The 22,610-nt window shown below is 43.8% G+C and overlaps 1 protein-coding gene across 1 annotated transcript in view; it reads right to left on the reverse strand.

Annotated features, from left to right (window-relative positions):
- The window catches only part of VAT1L (vesicle amine transport 1 like), an 81,310-nt gene extending 60,107 nt beyond the window's left edge, over positions 1-21,203 (reverse strand). The window contains exons 1-2 of the mRNA XM_061594685.1: positions 20,953-21,203; positions 5,394-5,523 (exon numbers count right to left, since the gene is read on the reverse strand). Coding sequence (XP_061450669.1) covers positions 5,394-5,523; positions 20,953-21,203 — 381 coding nt within the window. The remainder of the gene's footprint in view (positions 1-5,393; positions 5,524-20,952) is intronic.
- Positions 21,204-22,610: the final 1,407 nt, after the last annotated feature.

Consider the following 22,610-nt stretch of genomic DNA (forward strand, 5'->3'; position numbering starts at 1 on the left):
GTGCCTGACTTGTCTTCCCCATAGCTCTTATTCAGTCAGGTCAGGGAGCTTCCTCATCATTTAGGACCGGCAAATAGGAATTACATAGTTTCTTGGCAGGCAATGGATTATCTTAAAATGAAGCCAGTCCCTAAAGTTTAGAAAAGTTGTACTGGGGAAAGAGGAGCAGATTATCCTATGAACCTCAGCAAACTGCAAATTCTCAGTGACTGCAAAAACAACATTTTTAATCTGGATTAAATTCTGTTATAAGCTACATCAACGTGTTAGAATGATCATCCTTTTTTTTTTTAAGAAGTACAGATTGGATTTTGACTGCAAACTAGACATCATTGCATTCTCATACCTATACCCAACTTTATCATCTCCTTTTGACAGATTTTAAAATAGGAAATTCAATTATGACCAAAGAGATACTATACCAGGGGGGGAAAGGGTGGGGGTAGAGAGGGGCTTATTTCAAACATGATGCAGTAGAGATCAGTTTTTTTAAAATTGAGAGTATTAGTCCATACATCATGTTCAGTTGTGCTACAGTAGTCTGTAAAAATAAAGATAATTTATTCAGCAATGTTCTCTGCAGGTTTTGATATAGAGAATTTCCATATTGGCAATCAGGTATTTTTCAAGAGGAACATGCAGTTCTAGATGCCCTGTTTGGACAAAAAAAAAAGAGTATCACAGAGACAGACAATGATCAAAGGATTGGAGCATCTTTCCTACAAGAAAAGGCGGAAGAGTTGGGCTTTGTAGCTTACTAAGTAGAACATGAAAGGGGTTTTAAACATGATTAATGATGTGAGGGGAAGCAAATGGAATAGATTTATTCTTTCTGAAAACACTTGACCTTAAAGTATGCCTTCACAACACCTGAATGTTTTGTAAAGTTACTGTCATATGTCAGGGTTTACAAACCTTTTTGGGTCCAGAGATACATTTGCATTTTTGAACAAATGCTGTGGGCAGCATCCCCTTCTGGTCACTTATATCTCCTGGATCAGTACACCACCACAACCACCACCACCATGAGCAAGTGAGCAAGAGCACAGTTCATTTCCCCAAAAGTCAGATCCAGTAGAATTACCCTGAGCCTCAAAAAGCACATACAGCTGAAAAAGGAAGTGGGAATGAGTGTCCCTCTTCTATTTTCTTCCTTCAGCTCTGTGTACTTTTCAAGGGAGAAAAAAGTAACCATTCTCACCACCTCATGACCAAGGGGGCAGTGAGTAGAGACTTGGCTGGGACCCTGCTTCTAAAAAAGTAAAGGGCCTGCAACCCCCTGTGACCCCAAATGACTACACCCCTGAACAGCATCTTCATGTTCAGAAGCAGTCTGCCTGCCATCTTATCAGATGTTGGGGCAAATAGCAGGAACAGGATAGTAGAGTGGTGAACTGGATGATAAAAATCCGTGGTCAGATTTCTGGTAGCAGCCATGTGGTGAGAGCAGGATTCAGATTGGGACTGCAGAGCTGGGGAAGAAGAGATTTAACCTTTTCTCCCTGCATTGTTTTCCTGATTAAAATCCCCACCCCAGGAAACTTCAATTTGGAGAAAAATAGCAGCCTGGGTGAGGGATCTTCATCAGAAAAATTGTGCAGGTCTTTCACTGGCACAATGGTTCTGGTCTGAATTGCCTCCCCTTTGTGCAAAAATATAAATCAACAGGAGATCTGATCATGGATTTCTATCATCTCATTTGGTTTGGCCTTCACTTTAGTGGCTTTTGTTAAGTCGCTAAACTCTCAGTCTAACCCACCTCAGAGGATCATTGTTAGGATAAAATGGGATAATCCTAGATATGTGGCACTGAGCCCCATGAGGAAAAGCAGGATACACACTCCTATAATATTGTTGCGCACCTCCCCAATCTCCGAGCTGTGAGATGTCTGGGGTCCCTGTGCTCATCCAGGGTTTGGTTTCCTTTGGGGAAGAAGGTCAGCGGAGACTGTGGTGTCTTTATGAAATATGGTTTGTTTATTTACACACATTCCAACCTGAGCTTAAGATGGAGGGGGTTCAAGGCATCAGCAGTCCAATATCCAGCTTTTCCATCTGGGTTGCAGGGGCACCCCAAATGCCATGGTGCAGAGAGCCAGACTCTCTGCCTGCCTTCAGTCACCAGCCTTTCTCTAGACACAACAAAAAACAGAAACCTCTCCTAGGCTCCAGGATGGGGAGGGGGGAGGGAGGCTCTCCTGAAGAGTTTCAATGACAAAAGGATCTTCCTGACTCATTCATCAGATGCTGGGCACCTAATAGGCCCATTAACTACCTGGCCACTCTGTTTAACAAAAGAAATTCATCCGGCTAGCAGAGCCAGCCCCAAGGCACAGGATTCCAAATCAGAGGCTGGAAAGGGGACCCACAGGGATCATCCACTCCAACCCCCATGCTCATAACAATATAGTATACATGTGTGTTTAGAAGTAAGTCCTACTGAGTTCAATGGGGCTTATTCCTATGTATGTGAAAACGAAACAAAACACCCTGTTATGACATTCTCGGGGGCCACTAGCTAGTCACTGTTGGAGACAAGACTAGGAAGGCTTTTGATCTAGAAAGCCAAGTCTCCTGCTATGAATGTGAACTCATTTGCAATAAGATTTTTGGGTAGATGCATGAGTAGGACTCATTGTACAGTTTTTCCTTCCAAGAACCTTTTCATTAAAACAAGTGTAACCATTCCCTATGAGTTGGTTCAGACGTAACACTAGACCACGCTTTAGTAAGAGGAGGATGCTGTTGGGCTTGAGCACTCTCTCCCGTGTTGGGCTTGAGCACTCCCCCTTCTTACTGAGGTGTGACCATGAACAGGAGTTTAGAAGCTGCTGCCTCTGTTCTAGATTAACCACCGTTTGCCATGGCCACAGGGACCATTGGCTCATCTAGCTCAGGATTGTCTGCACCGACTGGCAGCAACCCTTCAGGGGTTTTCCCAGCCCAACCTGAAGATGCTGGGGATTGAACCTGGGACTTTCTGCAGGCAAATCGGTTGCTCTACAGCCCTTCCAGTTGGCCATGACTGCTTTTTTGTATGAATGGGACGTAGGAAGCCACTTTTATACCAGGTCAGATTATTTGTCTATCTAGCATTGTCTTCTCTAAGAACATTGAGCAACTGACTTATACAGAGTCAGACCATTGGTCCATCTAGCTCAGAGCTGTATTGTCTGCACTGACTAGCAGCAGCTCTTCAGGGTTTCAGGAAGGGAATTCTCCCAGCCCTACCTGTCGAAGTCTTTGGGGACTTCTGATGCAAAGCCGGTGCTCTGCCATTGAGCTGCAGCTCTTCCTCTGACAGGCTGCAGCTTTGCAGGGTCTCCGGTAGAGATCTTTCCCCTCACCGGCAACTTGGTTTTTCCAGAGACTGAAAATGGCATGCTCTATTATGGAGTAATGGCTCCTTTCCCTAAATGGCCTGTCTATGATCATATCTCCCAACATGTTCTCCAAGTACCATTCCCAACATGTGGCGTGGATATCGTTGTTGCAAAAAGAACAAAGGAGAGAGCTTGCTGGGGATATGGAGCTTGCACAGCTCTTTTTGGCAATACCATATTTCATTCTTGATCAAATTATATCGCACCATTTTGCAGTACAGCAGTGTTCGATAAAAGGATACTTTGGGGAGGTATGTTTATAGCGTGGAAACATTTATAGCATCTCATGCTACTTTAGTTTCAATTGCCTTGGGATACTGAAAAGATTACAAATTTATAAAGCCTGCTGACAGCTCTGAAAGGGTGATGTCTGACTGGATAAAGTTGCTGAAATATACCTGCCATTCCAATTTCACTAAATTATCCTCCCCATAAATAAAAGGTAGGATTTCTTTTTAAATTTGAAGCCATTGAAATTCCATTTCAGGAGTTCAGCCTGATCACACGAGGACAAAAAGTGTGTAGCAGACCAGGGGCAAACGTGCTGGTCCTGCCCACAATGTGCCCATCTGTGCCAGCCCTTTCCATTCCTGACCTCCCTGTGCAAAGATACGAGGGGGGCTTGTTAGCACTACTGGCTGATCACAGTTAGAAGCCTTTCCATGACTGGCAACCCAATCAGGAACCTGCCCATTGGTTGGAACATGACCTGGAACCCGATCAGGAAGCCTGCATTTTGATCTGGAACCTGATCATGTGCAGGCTTCTGAGCACATGCAGACTATTATGCTTAGAAGCCCTCTTCAGATTTTCAGGGTGTAAAATGTGCACACTCAGGGAGATTTGGGGGTCTGGGGCAATGCCTGCATCCACAGCCCACTCCACACTTTTTTGCCATTCATGTTTGGATGAACACCTGAAATGGGTTGAAGCCTGCAGTCACCATCACATTTTCTGGCGGTAAACTATACATATTAATTGGGCTTTGCCAGTCATTTCCACTGAGTGACCTTAAACTACAGTTCCCAGGATTCTTTGGAAGAAGTCATGTGCTTGAGATGTATGGTGTGTATGCAGCCTCGGTCACCATTCCATGGCCATTGAGCATGTTCAGTCTTCACTGTGCTATTTTATGACACCCTCACTTTTTCCTAAAGCGTTTTTTTCTAAAACAAACAAAGAAACAAACCTCTGCAAGCCTTAAAGCTCCCCTGAGCCCGCTGATACTTCCTTCTTGTACGTGGGTGGTGCCATTTTGGCTATATAAGCAACAGCACTCACAGCCTGCACACTGGAAATAGAAGGAACAAGTGGGATCTGCAACAAAATGTTGCAGTGTGTACTGTTCCTGTTCATCCCCCCTCCTCCAGGAAACTTCATCCCACCAGTTTGCTCCCCACCAACACCAAATAGTTTATTTATTTATTTTATTTATTTATTGCATTTGTATACCGCCCCATAGCCGAAGCTCTCTGGGCGGTTTACAAGAAGTTAGCATTCTATGGCCACTGGGCTATGTTTGGTCCCCCCCCTTAAATATGACATTTCCCTCTTGTACATGGGTGATGCCATATTGGCTACATAAGCATGGCGCTCACACCTCAACATTGGAAATAGAGGAAATGATGTTGTCATACTGGCCACTTTTATTTTTAATGGGTTTTATCCAATTTTGGTCCTGTTCAGAGCGGAACCATTGGAATGAATGGTCCTAAGTTAGTCGTGTCCATCAATTTCAGTGGGTCTTCTCTGAGTAGGACCAACACTGGATTCAACCCCATAACTGAATGTAACTTTTTCACTTTGCAGCACACTGAGTTAAAGTTTCATTGAGCTACCCATCACAACCCTCAAAGCAACTAATGCCTGACTGGTCTGTTCCTGGCTCTAGGATCAACTGTATTAACCTTGGAGAAGTACTGATTCAGACTACTCAAGTAAAAGAACCCCATGCATGAAATACATTGTCTTCTTCCCAAGCAGATATTGCTGCACATTACATTACATTACCTCATAGCCTTTCACATTGTCACCCAGAGCTTCTACAATTCCAGAGCATTCAAAGCCAGGTACAAGTGGGGTTTTGGGTGGGTTGTCAATGTTCCCCTGCCGAACCATCAGGTCAATAAAATTCAATCCACTGTGGATAAAATAAAAGAAAGAAATGAGGATGCGTATGACAGTACAGTGGACAAAGAAGAGCAAAATATAGATCAGCCTTCCCCAGTCTGGTGCCCTCCAGAGGTTTTGGACTACAACTCCCATCAATCCCAGCACAGCACAACCAGGTCACCACATTGGGGAAGCCTAGTATAGATGAATCGGATTCCTATGAGACTCCTTTATGGCTATTTACAATCCCAGAATGTGACAAAGTTTTTCCTATGCTGAATTTTGCTTTAACTCTTCTGGGAATTGAGACCTCATTTGTGTGTGCGTGCTAAGTCTTTATTTTATATTCATCTCTTTAAAATAATTTTAGTCTGTGCTGTAAACTGTCCAGATAACTTTTCCATCAATGCTGCAATCAAATAGATCAAAGAATTATGACATACTGTTCCTGTAAATCAGATGTGGGGAGCCTGTGCCCTCCAGGTGTTGTTGGACCCCAGCTCTCATCAGCCCCAGCCAGCATGGCCAACAGTCAGGAATGAGAGGAGCTGGTGGTCTGGCAACATCTGGAGGACCATAGGTTCCACACCCTTCTCCTAATGTTTAGCTACAACCTGCTTCCCTGTGCAATTTCCACACATTGGTTCTAGTGCTTCCTGTTTCCTGTTGAACTCTAGCTCCCTAACTGCATGAAGGGGGTCTCCATGAATACAAGGGGTTGTGAGGCCACAGAAGTGGCCCCATCTCAATTGTCCTGCAGCTTCCTTGCCCCAACATGCATGAGTTGCACATGAACATCTGATTTATTAGGTCTCTTGGCAACTTAGAACACATTTTAAAACATTTATGTATGTTATCCCACAAAAACTAAAACAACCCCCATAACTGCCACAGGAAGCTTTGGCAGCACACTAGCAAAAAAACAACATCTCAGTCTATTGTAGAAAAATATCAGTGAAGGCACCCGGTGGACCTCACTGGGGAGAGCATTCCACAGATGGGGAGCCACAACTGAAGAGGCCCTCTCCCTTGTCACTACCCTCCAAGGCTCCCTCGGAGGGGGAAATGGTAAAAGGGCCACCAAAGAAGACCTAAGGATCCAAGTAGATTCAAAAGCACAATGTATGAAATGGAGTTTAGAGATGTCCTTTCCTGGTTTCATCGTCAGTACCATAGCTGCCTCCTTCCATGGCTCATTGTATTTTACACCAACCATTCACTGGAAACCTTCAAACAAGTGACACAATGCTCTTTATATATTTAATATTGTCATCTACAAGTAGATTATACAGGATATACTGAGCATATTAGAAGATTATAACATATCTAATCCAGATGGGTATTTGCTTGTCAAGAAAAATCTATGCAGCAATTTTGACATGTCTTCTTATGAATTATTTGTACTTCGTTGTTTGCATTTGAGAAGTCTTTCAGACCTGTATTAAGAGACCGTACACAATCCACATTTGAAAGATACATTTTGGAAGGGGAAAGACCACCTTATGTAATTCCAGCAACCACAGTGACCTACACAAAAGCCCTCTCTTCTCCAAATACTGAGCTAGACACAGAATGGAAATTAGAACGGAACTGAGCATTTACAGCAAAAGGCTGTAGGATTAAATGATTTTATTTTTTGGAAAGAACAGCTCAGATCTTGATATGTGCTGGATTTCTCTTGAAAATCTCCTGGGGTGCACATGTTTTGTGGAAAACAGCCTCATTGGCCAAATTGGGATCCCTGGCAGGCCCAGTTTGGCCCATGGGCTGGAGGTTCCCCACTCCTGTGCTAAACAAATGAATGGAATCAGTCAAACAAAAGATGTGCTTGGCTAGGAGGATGAGCAGTTCGGAAGGAGATTCTACAAAAATACAGGAGAAAGAAAACAGCTCCTTACAGACCCATGGGGCCCAATTCATCCTTCTCATTGGCAAAGTCAAAGTCTGAATGGTATACACAGCAAAGATGAGAGCAGAGTTGATCTTTATGATCTCTTAGCCCAGGGGTAGTCAATGTTGTACCCTCCAGATGCTGTTGGACTTCAACTCCCATCAGCACCAGCCAGCATGACCAATAGTCAAGGATGATGGGAGCTGTAGTTCAACAATGTCTGGAGGGCACCATGTTGGCTTCACCTGCCCTAGTCAAATAATTATTTTTTCATGCCATACATTCCTGCACATTTCCTCTTGGTCTCTCAAAGACTTGAAGGGCCCATAGTCTCCTTGTAAGCAATGGCTCCCAGAAGGCAACAGAACAGACTGGAAAAAAGAGAATCCCTCTAAGATGACCAAAGTATTTCTTGGGACTCAAGAAAAACATCCATTTCCTTGGAATGGGAATCCTCACCACTCCAGAGCCAAGAAACCAGCAGAAAGGAACAAAGTTACACTTATGTTAGCTATTCAGAGAAATACAAGTGGGAACTGCAACAAAATGTTGCAGCCTGAAGGGCTGCTATTCAGGATTCAAGCCACTCCATTCCATCCCCCTGGTTTTCCTTTGCCATTGGGCTTTTTAAAGGGAGGGGAAACTTCTTAGGGTTTTTCTACAGCTTTTCCTCTCAACCTCAAAAGGCCCTCATTGCATGTCTAGGAAACATGACTAACAGTGTAATCCTATACATGTCTGCTCAGAAGTAAGCCCCATTGGCTTCAATGAGACTTACTTCCAAGTAAGTATAGCTAGTATTGCAGCGTAAATAATGCAAAATGGGACTGATTTTTTTATTTTTATTTTTAAAAACACTCTTTCCATTACTGGCTCTGCTATAGGCAGACTCTGCTATGAGAAAATTTACACAGCAGAGCATTCATACCAGAGCTTGGAAAAGTTACTTTTTTGAACTACAGCTCCCATCAGCCTAATCCAGTGGCCATGTTGCCTAGGGCTGATGGGAGTTGTAGTTCAAAAAAGTAACTTTTCCAGGCTCTGATTTATACTGGTATGAAAAGTCTTTCATTGTATTCCCAATCTTGTAAGAAAAACCCTCTGAGACATGTTGTTTCCTTCTCTTTGTGTCCCCTCTGAATATCACAAAAATAATTAATGCTGTTTAAAGATAGAGCCCTGTTTACACATTGTCTCTCTGTAGAGATGCCAGAGAATCTAACCACTACGTTGCCTTTGAAGCCTCCTAACAGACTTGGATATGATCTCAGAAAACAGTTCCTGGTCAAAACCAAACATGCGAAAATAATGTGCTAGTAGAATGAAATACTTCTTTGGTTACTACTATATTATACACATCCCAGCCAGTCTAAGTCTGATTCAAGTGTGGAAGAGAGTCACAGAACTTCCACCGCTTAACATAATACCCTCCAATAGTGAACTCAGGTGGTTAGTGCCAACAACTATATAGCCAAAACTAGGCATCTAAGCAATGAGGGCTAGGGATTGGCATGCTCGGGGTAACCCTAAAATCTGCAGATGTACAGAACTCCTAGATCAATCTCCATCCCAAACCATTCCAAAGACCCAGAAACGATGGAGGGGGTGGGAACTGGAATGCCTTGCTTGGATGCAACTGCAGGCTGGAATCCTGAACAGGGGCACTTCAGTAAGGAAGACTGGGGATACATTGCAACACTTGCTCTCTATTTTGTGCCATGACATGTTGTTGTTACCTTCATGATCCAGGTTTAGACAATAGTCCTATACTCACAAACATTCTACATTCACTGATTGGGGGGAGAGAGAGAAGCGAAGAAGCGGAATCGCACCCACTGTCCGTGCCTGCAGCCTCAGCTGCACCTGTGAACAGAGACGACATGCACACAGATGGGCACAATCACCACTCACACATTCGTTGAACATGGATTTGCTGTGTGAACAGGGCATGTGAGGTCTCAAAATGTTCCATTTTCAGACTTCGATACATCCACACCAGACATTTATTCCACTTTAAACAGTCATGGACTTCCCCCAGAGAATCCTGAGAAGTGTAGTTTGTGAAGGGTGCTTGATATCCCTTGTTAGCACCTGTGCATGTCTGCTGGTTCCCTCTCTGCCTGGTTTGAGTGAAATCAGTCAATGGAATTACTCAGACAAATAAATAAAACTATATGGGCATATATTTATTACATGTATACCATACCCTTCCTCCAAGTCGCTCAGGAAAACATATATGGTTTGGTTCCCCATCCCTCATTTTATCCTCACAAACAACAACCCTATGAGGTAGGTTAGGCTGAGAAACTGTGACTGGCTCAAGGACACCTAGTGAGCTTCACATCTAAGTGCCAATTTGAACACCAGCCCTAGTCTGATACTCTTCGCCACACTGGCTCTTATTTAAAGAATGAAAGCTAGTTTTAGAATAGGAAAAATTCTAGTGTTTTGTTTTTTTTAAATCAGCAGTAGCTAGCATCCTCAACTCCGAAAGCACTTCCAAGTTTTCTCTCCAGGGTTGTAGTCATCTGAGGTTGCGGTGGATCAGAGACCCCTTAATGTTTTGGGAGCAGGGACCAAGCCAGGTCCCTATGTACAAGGCAATCAGCATGAAAGGGGAGCATGTCAGTCGTCATCCTTTCGTGCTGATTGGAGTCAATCAGAGTGAAAGAAGGCATCAGCCACTGAGAAGACTCTTCTCAGTAGCTAACACACAGACTCCCCTTTCATGCTTGATTGGCTCCTAGGGACACCTGTTGTAGTGGAGTGTGGACTCAGAGATGACAGAGAGCAAGGGAGATGAGGAAAGTGGAAAGGGGACATTGCTGTGAGGGGGCATCGCTGTGACTATTATAAAAGGACCCTGCACTTCTGAATTTGCCACTACACTACTGCTTATCACTGTCTAACAGCTCTGGCCAGTAAAGAATCACTTGGGTGGATTTTCCAAGGTAATACTTCACCCAAGACCCAGTGACACAAAGTCACCCAGCAAGCTTCATGGCAGAGTGGGGATTACACTCTGAATCTACCTAGATGCAGCGTGATGCTCTAAACTAGGGATAGAAAACCTGTCGCCCATGAGATGTTGCTGGACTACAACCTCCATAATCCCTAACCACTGGCAAAGGCTGATGGGAATTACAGTCCAAAACATCTGGAGGGCTTGAGGTTGGGAAAGGTTGAACTACACCATGCTGGCTTCTATATTATCATATTCTTCAATTCTACAGCTTCTTTTATGTGGGGTATAGGTTTATCTATGAGGAATTCCACCTTTCATGCAAAACAGCATTTCGGGAACATCAAGACTGGGATGCCTAAGTGGAAGCTAATATGGACATTAAAGACAGAAAGGGGAAAGGGCTTGACCCAGAAAAAACTGAATGAGAAGCTGGACGAATACAAGACAACATTCATGAGAAGATCTAGGTCACTGGGAGCATCAATGGAAATGAGTATCTAATTTAATAATTTTCCTGATTGCAAGTTGACCACTGATTAGATCTCTGGCCCAGCCTCCAATTCAGCATCTGTCAGATCTATGATCTTTCAGTTTTACTTATTTATTTTTTGAAATGTTTCTGTTCTGCCTTTTAATATGCGAAAGGCTGTATACAAGCTCCAATTAAAGCCCCAATAAAGCCCTAAAGCCAAATAACATCACTCTGTCTACTGCAGTGCACATTGGTGGCACCAAATTTTATTAGGACTGCAAGTTCTAAATTTGATTAAATGGAGGATTAATCAGCTAAGTGCTTTGTAATTGATGAGTAATGGCAACTGGGAAGGCTGCAAGTTGCCTAATTTTTGAGGAGGATATTTTGGTTCTGGTATGCTTTCCTTCTAATAAATACTGATAGCTTTTGGTTATTAGTTTATTTTACACTTTCCACTGAAGGAAGAGTTTGGATGATCATATCTCAGCTTAATGTACTGAACAAGACATTTGCCCATGCACACACCGTTGCTCCTTCCTTTGTAATATGAACAATCAAATGGGGAAGTCTCCAGTTAGCTATAGTTTCCCATTTCATTTGAACTGGGAAACTATGGTTAACAGCTTCAGAAAAAGCCAGGCTATTACATGAATTTCAAACCATGGTTTTCAATCTTGGCTTGTTCTGAAGCTGTTAACCACAGAGTTGTAACCACTAAGTCCTACTCAGGGTAGATCCCTTGAAATTAATGACCCCAAGTTAGTTATGTCAATTAACGTAATGAGTCTACTCTGAACAGGTTTAGCAATAAATACCACCTACAGTTTCCTGGTTTGTGCAAAAGGTAAACAATGGTTAATGGAAGACTCTGGTTTGTTTGCCGACTTGTGCAAAGGGAGGAGTGAAGGGGCTGCTTGCACTGGGAAAAGTCTTGTTCATATCTCAGCTTATTGAGCCAATGTATGATTATATGAACACAGTCATGATCTCAAAAAGGCTCCTACACTGAGATCATGCTGATATCCAAGTATCAGTGTCGAAGCAGATGATTAATCCGTTAAAAACTCTTAACTATTAGTAATAATTATTATTATTTCTGGAGGCATCATGATCTCACACTGTAAAACAGACTTTCAAATGAGTCTGTACTACATATTTTTTTCTGCTGTAATATATTGAGCAACATATTGGAAGGATTTTTTTTTCCCAGAGGAATGAGACATATTAGTTCTGACAGTGACTCTGCCATACCCTGCGTACATTTCACCATGTTGTAATTGGGGGTGGGGGGAATGAATCACCTCCGGGATGAAAAAAAGCGATCATTTAAGAATATAAGCAAGGCTAAACACATACAGTTAACTTTTTCCTATAAGGTGTGGGGAACTTTTGGCTGTCCAGATATTTCTGAACAACCCACATCATCCCTGGCCACACCTTCAGGTTCCCCACACCTACTATTTGTTTTACATATCCCTGCCATCTTCATTACTCTCTTCTGAAGTCATTCCATTTCACATATAAATGGAATGAATTAACAAATAAGGAATAAAACCTACCTGCATAGCCCAGTCTTTCATTTGCACAACCCCTCTATATACTGTTTCTTGGTCACACTGCAGAGCGACCAAGAGATAGTACTGACTTTTGATTTATCCAGCAACAACATTGCTTTTGTGTTATCTCCTATAACATCATGGCTATGTCCAATACGTCAAAAAGTAGGGTCTGCATTTCTATGAGGGAGTTAGCCCGATGGAGTAAGAGGAGCTTATTTGCAAGCAAACATGCATAGGTTCACACCGAATGGACTTGCCAGAATCGATGTTAGTTGCTCAGAAAAGGGTAAGGAGGTAAAAGGGTGATGCATGTGATAGAACTTTGATTCAACAGAATCACAGAGGTTGAAAAGAGCTAAAAATAACCGGGTCCAGTTTCCTACAGTAAAGAATAACTACATACCCATCTCTTCACAAGTCCAATGAAATCATGTCACAAGCTAAGAACAGGCACATCACAGAAAATCACTATACAACAGTTATATACTCTAGAAAGGATGATATGATGGCATGGGGTGTTGGTGTTGGTGGAGAGGGATGTTTTTTTTAAAATGTTCTATTATGTCAAACAAACCAACATACAAGGAGAAAAGCAGCCAATCAGGTGGAGGGCTGGTTCTAATCTTTCTGTCTGCAAGGCAATTTTTATTTTGGAAGAGAGGTTGGTTCCCCCCCCCGCCTACAAATGAGCATTGGAAACAGCAATCCCATCTCCAGTAGTACAGTCCATTCTACCATGTCAAGAGGCCTCAGTTGTTAGTAGTTTGGATCTGAGAGTTAGCATTGCTGAATCACTGAGAGTACATTCATATTACAGAACAACAATAATAATTTTCTTTTATTACTTGCCCTTCACCAATAGGTCCCAGGACAGGTTACAACAATTTAAAATTCTATATTAAGAACAGTTAAAACAATTTACAGTCACAGGAACATGGTGGGTCCTGAAAGCACACATCTCAGGTGTCAAAGGGCAGGGTAAAGTGGTGTGTCTTCAGCTTACAGTGGAAACTATATAATGGAGGTACCAGACACACCTCTGTGGGGAGGGAATTCCACAACCTAGGAGCCGCCACAGGAAACGCCCTCTCCCAGGCCACGACCCCTTGAACCTCTGAGGGCAGCAGAACTACCAAGAGGCCCCCCTCTGCTGATTTTAACACTAAACTTACACTAGTTTGTTTAATCATCATTATCTCTTCTCAGAGGACCCAGGAAATGTAGGATAGCCTTTTATGTATCATCCAAAAAGAAAGCAAGAAAGAATGCACGTGTATGATATAATTAATTGCTATAATAGAAATACAGTACACTTCACCCTAGTGGGAAACACTATGACCAGGTACACAGGAACCTGCCTTATACAGAGTCAGAACATTGCTCCATCTAGTTCAGTATTGTCTCCACTGACTGGCAGGGGCTCTCCAGGATTTCAGGCAAGGCAACATTCCCAGATGTGCCTGGAGATGCCAGGGGTTGAAACTGGGACCTTCTGCGTGCAAAGCAGATGCTCTACCAGTGCAGCCCTTCCCAGGCGGCCTGTGTGCCTGCTGAGTCCATTGTCCAGTTGCTAGCAGTCAAAGGGCATCCTCAAGGTCACTGCTCTCCTATCTTAGGATTCTTTATTTTTCAACCATTCCTGGACTAGACAGCCATTCAAAAAGAGGACTCATTCTAGAAGAGTGCTTTCCTTTGACAGCCCTTCAAATAGAGGACTCTCCTCTGTAAAGTTGTCACAACGCCTCACTAGCAGTTGGCCAGCTGACAGTAATTTGTGAAATGCAATGAAACCACTCCGCTACGACAATCTAGGATCAGATATGTTTGAATTTTGCAAACACAACAGAGCTGAGCAGGTTTTTGAGCGAGAAAGCAGGACCCCACTGGATCCTGCTCTGCATCTGATCCTTGGCAAAACAAACCGACTCACCCCCAGATTACGTCATTCTCCAATGTCAACTGATTCTAAAATAAGCATCTTCGCATTCACCTTGACATTTCCTTCCCACAAAATGCCAGGGCATTTGCGTAGCGAGAGCAGAGCACAGCTCTTTGATGGCAAAACTCTCCTTTCCTGACACGTCTGCCCAGAGGGTCCTAACTTCCATTGATTTCTAACAGAGATTTTGTGTGCAAATAACTTGAGGAATAGTATTCTGTACTGATTTTTTGGATAAGAAAAATACATAATAATACAAAAAAAGAGAGGCTGGTGCTTCATCTATTAGGAACGTGTGACTGTTCCTCATAGAGACACGCTCGGAATCAAACGTGAGGGGAAAGGGCAGAAAAGCCTCCCCTGTCACATTGCATGGACTGAAGGATGCAAGCTTGTGCTGCCCTCACACTGCCAGTGAATATTTGCTTGAGAAGTCAAGAAGGTGGCGTGAGCTCTCTCACCCACTGGAATGTCACTTTAGCCAATAGCCTGCCAGAGAGCAGGAGCTGGCTCCTCCCTCTTCATCAGGAGATGGAGACAAGGGCTGCAGACACTGTAGATGCTTCAAAAGCAACCAGACCGTTTTCTCTGGCTTTGGTTTAAAGGACGTTTGCCGATGGCTGGACACATCTCCCTTCTCTGCTGCTGATTTCAGACCTTTCAGGACCGCCCACAGCAAAGTGTTGGGCCAATCGCTGTCTCTGCCCAGCCTACAGCAAGGCCTTCTCTGGTCTCCTCTGGAGAGTGGAGCTCCCACACCATGATCCATTCCACCATCCAGTTGCGCCCCATGACTCAATGCTGGCAGGGACTGTGGAGTGGGAGCTCCACCCTCCCAGCCGCAGGGGCCCTTGGCTACTGCAAGGCCCTCAACGAGTGCCCGACCTGACTGACCGCTGGTGCTGGACCTTCCAAAGCTCAAAAAGCAACATTCTGAGCAGTGGCAATGCACTATGCAACATATCAGAACTATCACAGGTTTTACTTTTAATACCTTGTTTTGTTTAGTAGCATTTCCTATCTTTTGGTAAGTGTTCTTTATGTTACAATATCTATTATTTTTATCTTTTAAAATAATAAAGAAAAGTTTTAAATAAAAAAGATATCCGCCTGACCACTTATATCTTATGGCTTTGTTTTATTATTATTTATATAGTGTTTATAGTATCTGAAGTGCTAAAAGCTCGGTAGCTGTGTGCTGTGTACCACTGATTTTTACCTAGCACAAATGACATCAGTGTGGAAACTGAAAAATAAACATATTTTAAACCTGATGAAAAGGAAGATCATTTTTGTAGTTAGTACCCAAACAACCTGCAGACCCTTGGAAAAAAATTACAGACGCTTGTTTCTTGCTGCCCTAGCTCACTTCATTCAGTACATTAAAAAAAACATAGTGACTGAGCTCAGCTCGGTGCCCAGGTGACTCGCTCAGCCCTGGATTCAGCTTTAAATGCAAACTGAATTGAATTTCTCCCCTGTCCTTTACTGCCATCCGTAAGTAATTCTCCAATTTGATTCTGAAGAAGCAAGAAAAAAGACATAATCCTGGAGATCTCGTCAATTATTCTCTGCGTTGTTTGGAGAAGTTTGTTGTTTTTCACATTGTGCAGATGTGGGGAACCTTTGGCCCTCCAGATGTTGCTGAACTACAACTCCCATCAGCCCTAGCAAGCATGGATGATGAGAGCTGTAGCTCAGCAACATATGGAGTGCCAAAAGCTTCCCACGCCTCATATAGTAAGAAGTTGGAGAATTTGTATTTTATAATTTTGCATTTTGTACACATATGCTTTTTCATGCATGTTTAAATATCATAGTTTTTGATATCATTCCATTGTCACTCCAGTTCCCGTGTCTTTGTGTTTTGTTATTTATATTTGGGGACTCCCTCCTGGTTTTTGCTGAAACCTTAGAGAGCAGCTGCCAGTCAGCGTAGACAATACTGAGCTAGATGGTTCAGTTTTGTATAAGGCAGCTTCCTAAGTCCCTTCAGGACAGAAAGGGCTATAAAGGGTTTTGGGTAAAGGGCCACATTCACACCATGCATTTATTCCACTATTATTCCCCTTTAAACAGTCATGGCTTCCCTCAAAGAATCCGGTGAAGGGTAATATGTTAAGGGTACTAAAAGTTGTTAGGAGACTTCTATTCTCTTCACAGAGTTACAATCGCCAGAGTGGTTTAACAGTCAGTCCCCCTTGGCAACCTCTTGTTTAAGGCTAACTAAACAGCAACCTCAGTTTATGCATTTATTACATTCATAGCCTGTGGTTCTTCCAAGGAATTCAAGATGCATGTTTTATATGTAATAAAAAATAAAAAATAAAAGTGTCATCAAGCAGCACCCATTGGAGGATTTGTAGTGCCTCATCACAATCCTGGATTTGCATGAAGTCAGGGTGGGGTAGGGGAGCAAAAAATAAAGCAGGTTGCACAACAGCAGTGGCCGTGGCATGGGGGTGACGGCAGGGGGGAAAGTGATGGTTTAAAACAATGAGAGAGATTTGAATAAATTGGGAAGGGAGGGACATTGAAGGCTTTTTTAAAAAAGGTTTTAACAAGGAGAAATAGCAGAGATACTAACACAGAAGCTAACACAACAGTCTTTCCCAACTCCCTTCTCACTGTACTCAAACCTCTGACATTGTTTAAAACCACTGTTTTCCTCAGTGTCCCTCAATTCTTGCTTAAATCTCTTGTTGTTTAAAACCACAATTTTTTCTCTCAGTGTTGCTTAACCCCTGCTTCACTCAAACCTTTGACATTGTTTAAAACCACAATTTTTCTCTCCGTGTCTCTCAGTCCCTGCTTCACTCAAACCTCATTTTTTTATCTACTTGCACAAAGGCAAGGGTGGTTGGTTCCATGCCTTTAAATCACAAGAAAAATGAATGCACTTAAAATTCAGTTTACTTTCTCATGTATGGATCAATAAACATGCATAATAGGAACACTGCAATCCTCAGCATGTTAACTCAGGAGTTACTCCCACTGAGTTCAATGGGGCTTACTCCCAAGTAAGTGTGTACAGGATTACTGCATTAGTAAGTCTTAGGCTGCAATCCTATTCATACTTGCCTGGGAGCAAGCCTCACTGATGGGAGTTACTGCTGAGTAGATCTGTACATGATTGTGCTGTTAGGGACTGCTCAAGTCACACTTTGTCTCTGGGAATGCAGTGAATTGCCCATCTCAGTCCCACCCAACAGCTCTGAACATAGTGAATTAAAGCCACCTATAGGGAGAAGACAACAGGAAAAACAAAAATGAAGTTTGTGTAATTACAACACCCATCTTTTCCAAAACCCCATAATTCTGACAATCACACTTAATGCCAATATGTACCTCCTCCAATACCCCACCTGGAAACAAAACCTCCCAGATAATTTTGACCCTGCATTTACTGGAATTTCTGAAAGTGACTGTTACTGTTCTCCAGCATAGGACTGTTGGGTATAGACTGAAGGGGTTATATTCCGTTATCAGTAATAATGTTGTCATTTTAATAATATCAAATATTTAATAATAATAAAATATTGTTAAAATTTGATGAAGCAATTTGAATCATCCTATATTTGAGAATGATTATAGGAAGACACAGGGGTTTCCCCCCATTATGCTATTTTGTGTGTGGGGGGGGATAATGATGTGCTATTTTTATTTCTTGCATTATTGCCTTTTTTGCTTGCTAATATGTATATTGCAATGGATTTTTTTTTAGTTAATGAATTACCATTGCTTATTTTGTTATAAATCACACACACACACACACCAGAAAAAATGTGGGGGCACAGAAGGAGCAAAGTGAATTTCAGAGGGAGCAGTGCGCTTTGTCATACAATGGTAGAGTTGGAAGGGGCCTATAAGGCCATCAAGTCCAACTCCCTGTTCAGTGCAGGAATCCAGCTTAAAGCATCCCCAACAAGTGGCTGTCCAGCTGCCTCTTGAATGCCTCCAGTGTTGGCGAGCCCATCACCTCCCTAGGTCATTGATTCCATTGTCATACTGCTCTAACAATAAGGATTTTTTCCCTGATGTTCAACTGCAATCTGGCATCTTGTAACTTGAGCCCATTATTCCGTGTCCTGCACTCTGGGATGATCGAGAAGAGGTCATCTCACAGGCCCTGCTATGTTGTCCCAATATAGGAACATAGGAAGCTAGCTTATACTGAGTCAGACCATTGGTCCATCTAGGTCAGTACTGCATACACCACAGGGGTAGAGATCCTCAGGCCTAGAAGTCAAATGTAGCCCTCTAGCCCCAGGCCTTTCTATCTGTCCCTTGGGACTTTCCCGAAGCCACACTCCACACTGGCCCTGCTTCACAACCCGAGTGCGTTTGTCTGGCTGTAATGTGCCCTTGAACTCTGACAATGCCTTTTGCTTGTCTGGATGGAGGATAGAGAGGGACATACATGTGTAGAAACTAGCCTGCTGTACAAAACTAAATTTGACATTTGCTGGTCCACCCACTGTTGCCTTTGCCCCCATCCATCACTAGCATGTGGCCCTTGCAAGCTTACCCAGAAGGGAATATGGCCCTTGGGTTGTAAAAGTTTCCCCTAGCCTACACTGACTGGCAGCGGCTCTCCAGATAATCACTGAGCCACAGCCCTTCCCACATGCTAAGTTTTCGGAAAGAGAAGCAATAGTATATTTCGCCTCCTAAACATGTTTAGCTGCCTTCTAGCTCCCAGCATCCCAGGTGAGGTGGCCGCTCCCTCCACCACCCCCGGGCTACTCAAGAATAATCATGCCCTGAGGGGAGGAGAGATCTAGCTTTCACAAAGCTGTTTCCCCCTCTTCTAGCTCACCTTCTCTGCCTCATCAGATTGTTTTGATGGATGCTGATCGTTAAATATTTTTATGCATTTGTGAAGTTGGCCTGAAAAGTGGTAGAGAAATATCTTAAAGAAACGAAGATTTTTTCCCCTCTCAGAAGGATTTCGATGGCGTTGACTTTCAAGTAAGCATGCTTAAACATTGCAGCCTCAGGTTATTTACAATGCCTTTACGCCATCAAAGAGGTCCAGAAATGGGAGGGGCTTTGACCCCCTGCCCCCTCCCTGCAATGCCAAGGATAGCTTGCCTGTTACATCAAACTTATTTTCAGATGTCGTTTTATTTTGTATTTATTTGATTGCATTCATTTCCCTCTTTCTCCCATCCAAGGCAGCATACATGTACTTCCTAGCAGTCTCCCATCCAGGCAGTGACCAGATCTACACCTGCTTAGCTTCAGAGATGCGACAGTACCTCAGGGACAGGAACCCACAGAACTTACAAGACCAATCTTTGACCATCACTCTGCCCACCCGTTAGACCGCCTCTTGCCAGATGTATACCATGCAGAAAACCAACAACAATGTCAAACGCTGTGGCATTTCCCATGAAAGGATGTGTCGTTAGGTTTAGGAGGCAACGGGAGGAAAATATGAAGATGAGAAAAATCTCAGCTGGGGGAAAAGGGGAATCATTCTGAGCTACGGCAGTGCTGGGTCAAAGCAACCAAAGGCAATCAATCCGTTTGTGACAGAAAAGGGGGAAAAAGTTAACGCCCTGCATGAAACCTAAAAGGATGACTGGGCCAGTAGCGTTTTGGAAATCAGCCAGTCTACTACTAAACTGCAGAGTCACAAACATGGGAGAAGAGTGAAGAACCACAGAAGGCCAACGTGCTGTCCGCCCTCCCCTCCCCAGCAAACCCATTCAAAAGGCTGAAGTTATAAGAGCGGGAGAGTCTGAACGGCTGGCACTCAGCTCTAGAATGCATCCAGGGTCAGCTCCTCAGAGGCTCTGCTGCCAAGCCTTGCTTTAAGAGAGCCATACTAAAAGAAGAAGCCTAATGACAAGAACAACGTCTTAATAGCGGTCAATTAAAATGGCAAGCCTAGGCACATTTCTCTGGAAGCAAGCCCCATTAAGCAAAGTGACATCAGAGTCAATGGCGCATTGGGTTGTGCTGTAAGCGGGCAATCTGATGCATCCTTACATGGGAGTAAGCCATGTCATACTGAGTGGGACTTAGTTCTGGGGAAACATGCCTAGGATAGGGCTGTAACTTTGCAAAAGTGGCTGGGAGGGGTTGGGTGGGCAGAAAATATCCCCTTATCCCATCCATTCATTTACAGGGGCAAGAAAAATCTCCCTCTCTCTGAAACTGACATGCAGCCTTTTGGAGAAAAGGCAGGAAATACATTTAATAAAAAATAAATACATAAATAAATCCTTACAGGCTTTCTGGCCACCAATGTAATTAAAAAAAAAATCTTCCAGCAAAAGACAAAAGGATGCCCTTGCTAAATCTCGGGCAGGGGTTTGGGGCTAGGGATGGGGGAGAGGCAGGAAAAGAAGGGAAGGGCCCTAGCTCAGTGGCAGAGCATCTGCCTTGCATGCGGAAGGTCCCAGGTTCAAGCCCCAGCATCTCCAGGTAGGGCTAGGAGAGACTCCTGCCTGAAACCCTGGAGAGGTGGTGCCAGTCAGTGTGGACAATACTGAGCTAGATGGACCGGTGGTCTGGCTCAGCTCCCGAGGTGCTCAAGAATATGCCTCTAGAGGGGGTTGGCTGGGAAAGCTGATGGCGATGACAACAATAATAATGATTAATAATCTCAATACTGGACCAGGCTTTGACTCTGATCTTGAGTTCTCCTTCCTGAGGCTCCGGCATGACTTTTTTGGACACGCGCAGCTTGTTCAGTCCCCCGAAGGCGGAGAGCACCACGGCTCGCATCTCTTTGGCATCCGCAGCCCTCTGGCTGCCGCCGCCGACGCTGTTGTTGCTGCTGCCGCTGCCGCCGCCGCCGCCTTCGGCTGCCTCCTTCTCGATCATCTGCTCCGTCTCCTCCGCTTTCTCGGCGCCTTCCTTGGCCATGGCGCTGCTTGGAGAAGAGGCTGGGAAGAAGGCGGGCGAGCTGCAAAGTGGCGATCTTCCTCTCCCCTTCTCGCTCGCCCAGCCTTTTCCCTCTCCTGTTGAATGTGAGTGTGTGCTATGCGTGCGTGCGTCTGCGCGCGCGAGGGGATGCTCCGAGATGTGGGGGGCAATGGCTGCAGCCGGCGGAATGAGGGCTCGGGTCCTGCTGCCACCTTTACCATAAGCAACGGAGTAGAGGCGCAGCAGCAGCAGCAGCAGCAACAACAACAACAACAACAATAATAATAACCCAAACCAAAACAATAACAAAACAACTTCCCCTCGTCCTTGCAATGTTGTCCCCGTGAATCAGTGTAAAGGTGATGAAAGAGTAAGTCTGTAAGCTTCCTGGGGCAGGGAGTTGTCTTTTTTTTGTTATGCTGTACAGGAACCATGCATAATGATTGTGTTATATCATCATCATCATCTTGTTGTTGTTACAAGTGGATTTGGGCAGACAAATTATTGTTCTTGTTTTTAATAACAACTTGTATTATTACAAGTTGATTGTCATCATATTATGAGTAGTAACAGCTAAGGTGTTGGACTACGACCTGGGAGACCAGGGTTCGAATCCCTGCACAGCCATGAAGGTCAAGCTCACTGGGTGACCTTGGGCCAGTCACTGCCTCTCAGCCTCATGAAAACTTTATTCATAGGGTCGCCATAAGTCGGAATCGAAGGCAGTACATTTACATTACAACAACTGTTATTATTACAAGTGGATTTGGGCAGACAAGTTATTATCATCATTATGTTCAATATTAATATTACATTGTTATTAAAAGCCATTATTATTGCAAGCAGACTTTGGTAAACTATTATTGTTATTGTGGTTAACAGCTATTATTACAAGCAGACATTGTTTTAATCACTCTCAGTGGGGAGGAGAGCCTGGCTGGGAGTCCAGAGTCTGTGGGTTCAAATCCCTGCTCGTGTCTCTTGGGTGTGAAGGGCCAGCTAACCCCCACAGTGAGTGGCTCCCCTGCCACCTGTGCAGCCGTGGGCAAGCTGCAGAGTCCTAAGGAGCCCAGTTGCCCCCCAGCTGGCAGTTGCGGACAAGGAAGGGGCTGGCTTGTGCAGCTGTGGCAAGCTGAGCAGGCCCTAGCCAGCTGTGGAGGACTAGCCTCAGAGGGAGGCAATGGTCAACCCCCTCTGAATACCACTTGCCATGAAAACCCTATTCATAGGGTCACCATAAGTCAGGATCGACTTTCCATTTTCCATTTGCTTTTATTTATTTTAGAGCTCTTGGTATTTATTTTTAAACATTTCTGTACTGTTTGTGCTTTTTGTTAGTTTGTTTTTTAAAAAAATTAAAAAATATTTTGTAAGCCATTTTGAGTTTTGGAAAAGTAGTTATTAAGT

The sequence above is a fragment of the Rhineura floridana genome, chromosome 13 (assembly GCF_030035675.1).
Source record: "Rhineura floridana isolate rRhiFlo1 chromosome 13, rRhiFlo1.hap2, whole genome shotgun sequence".
NCBI lineage: Eukaryota > Metazoa > Chordata > Lepidosauria > Squamata > Rhineuridae > Rhineura > Rhineura floridana.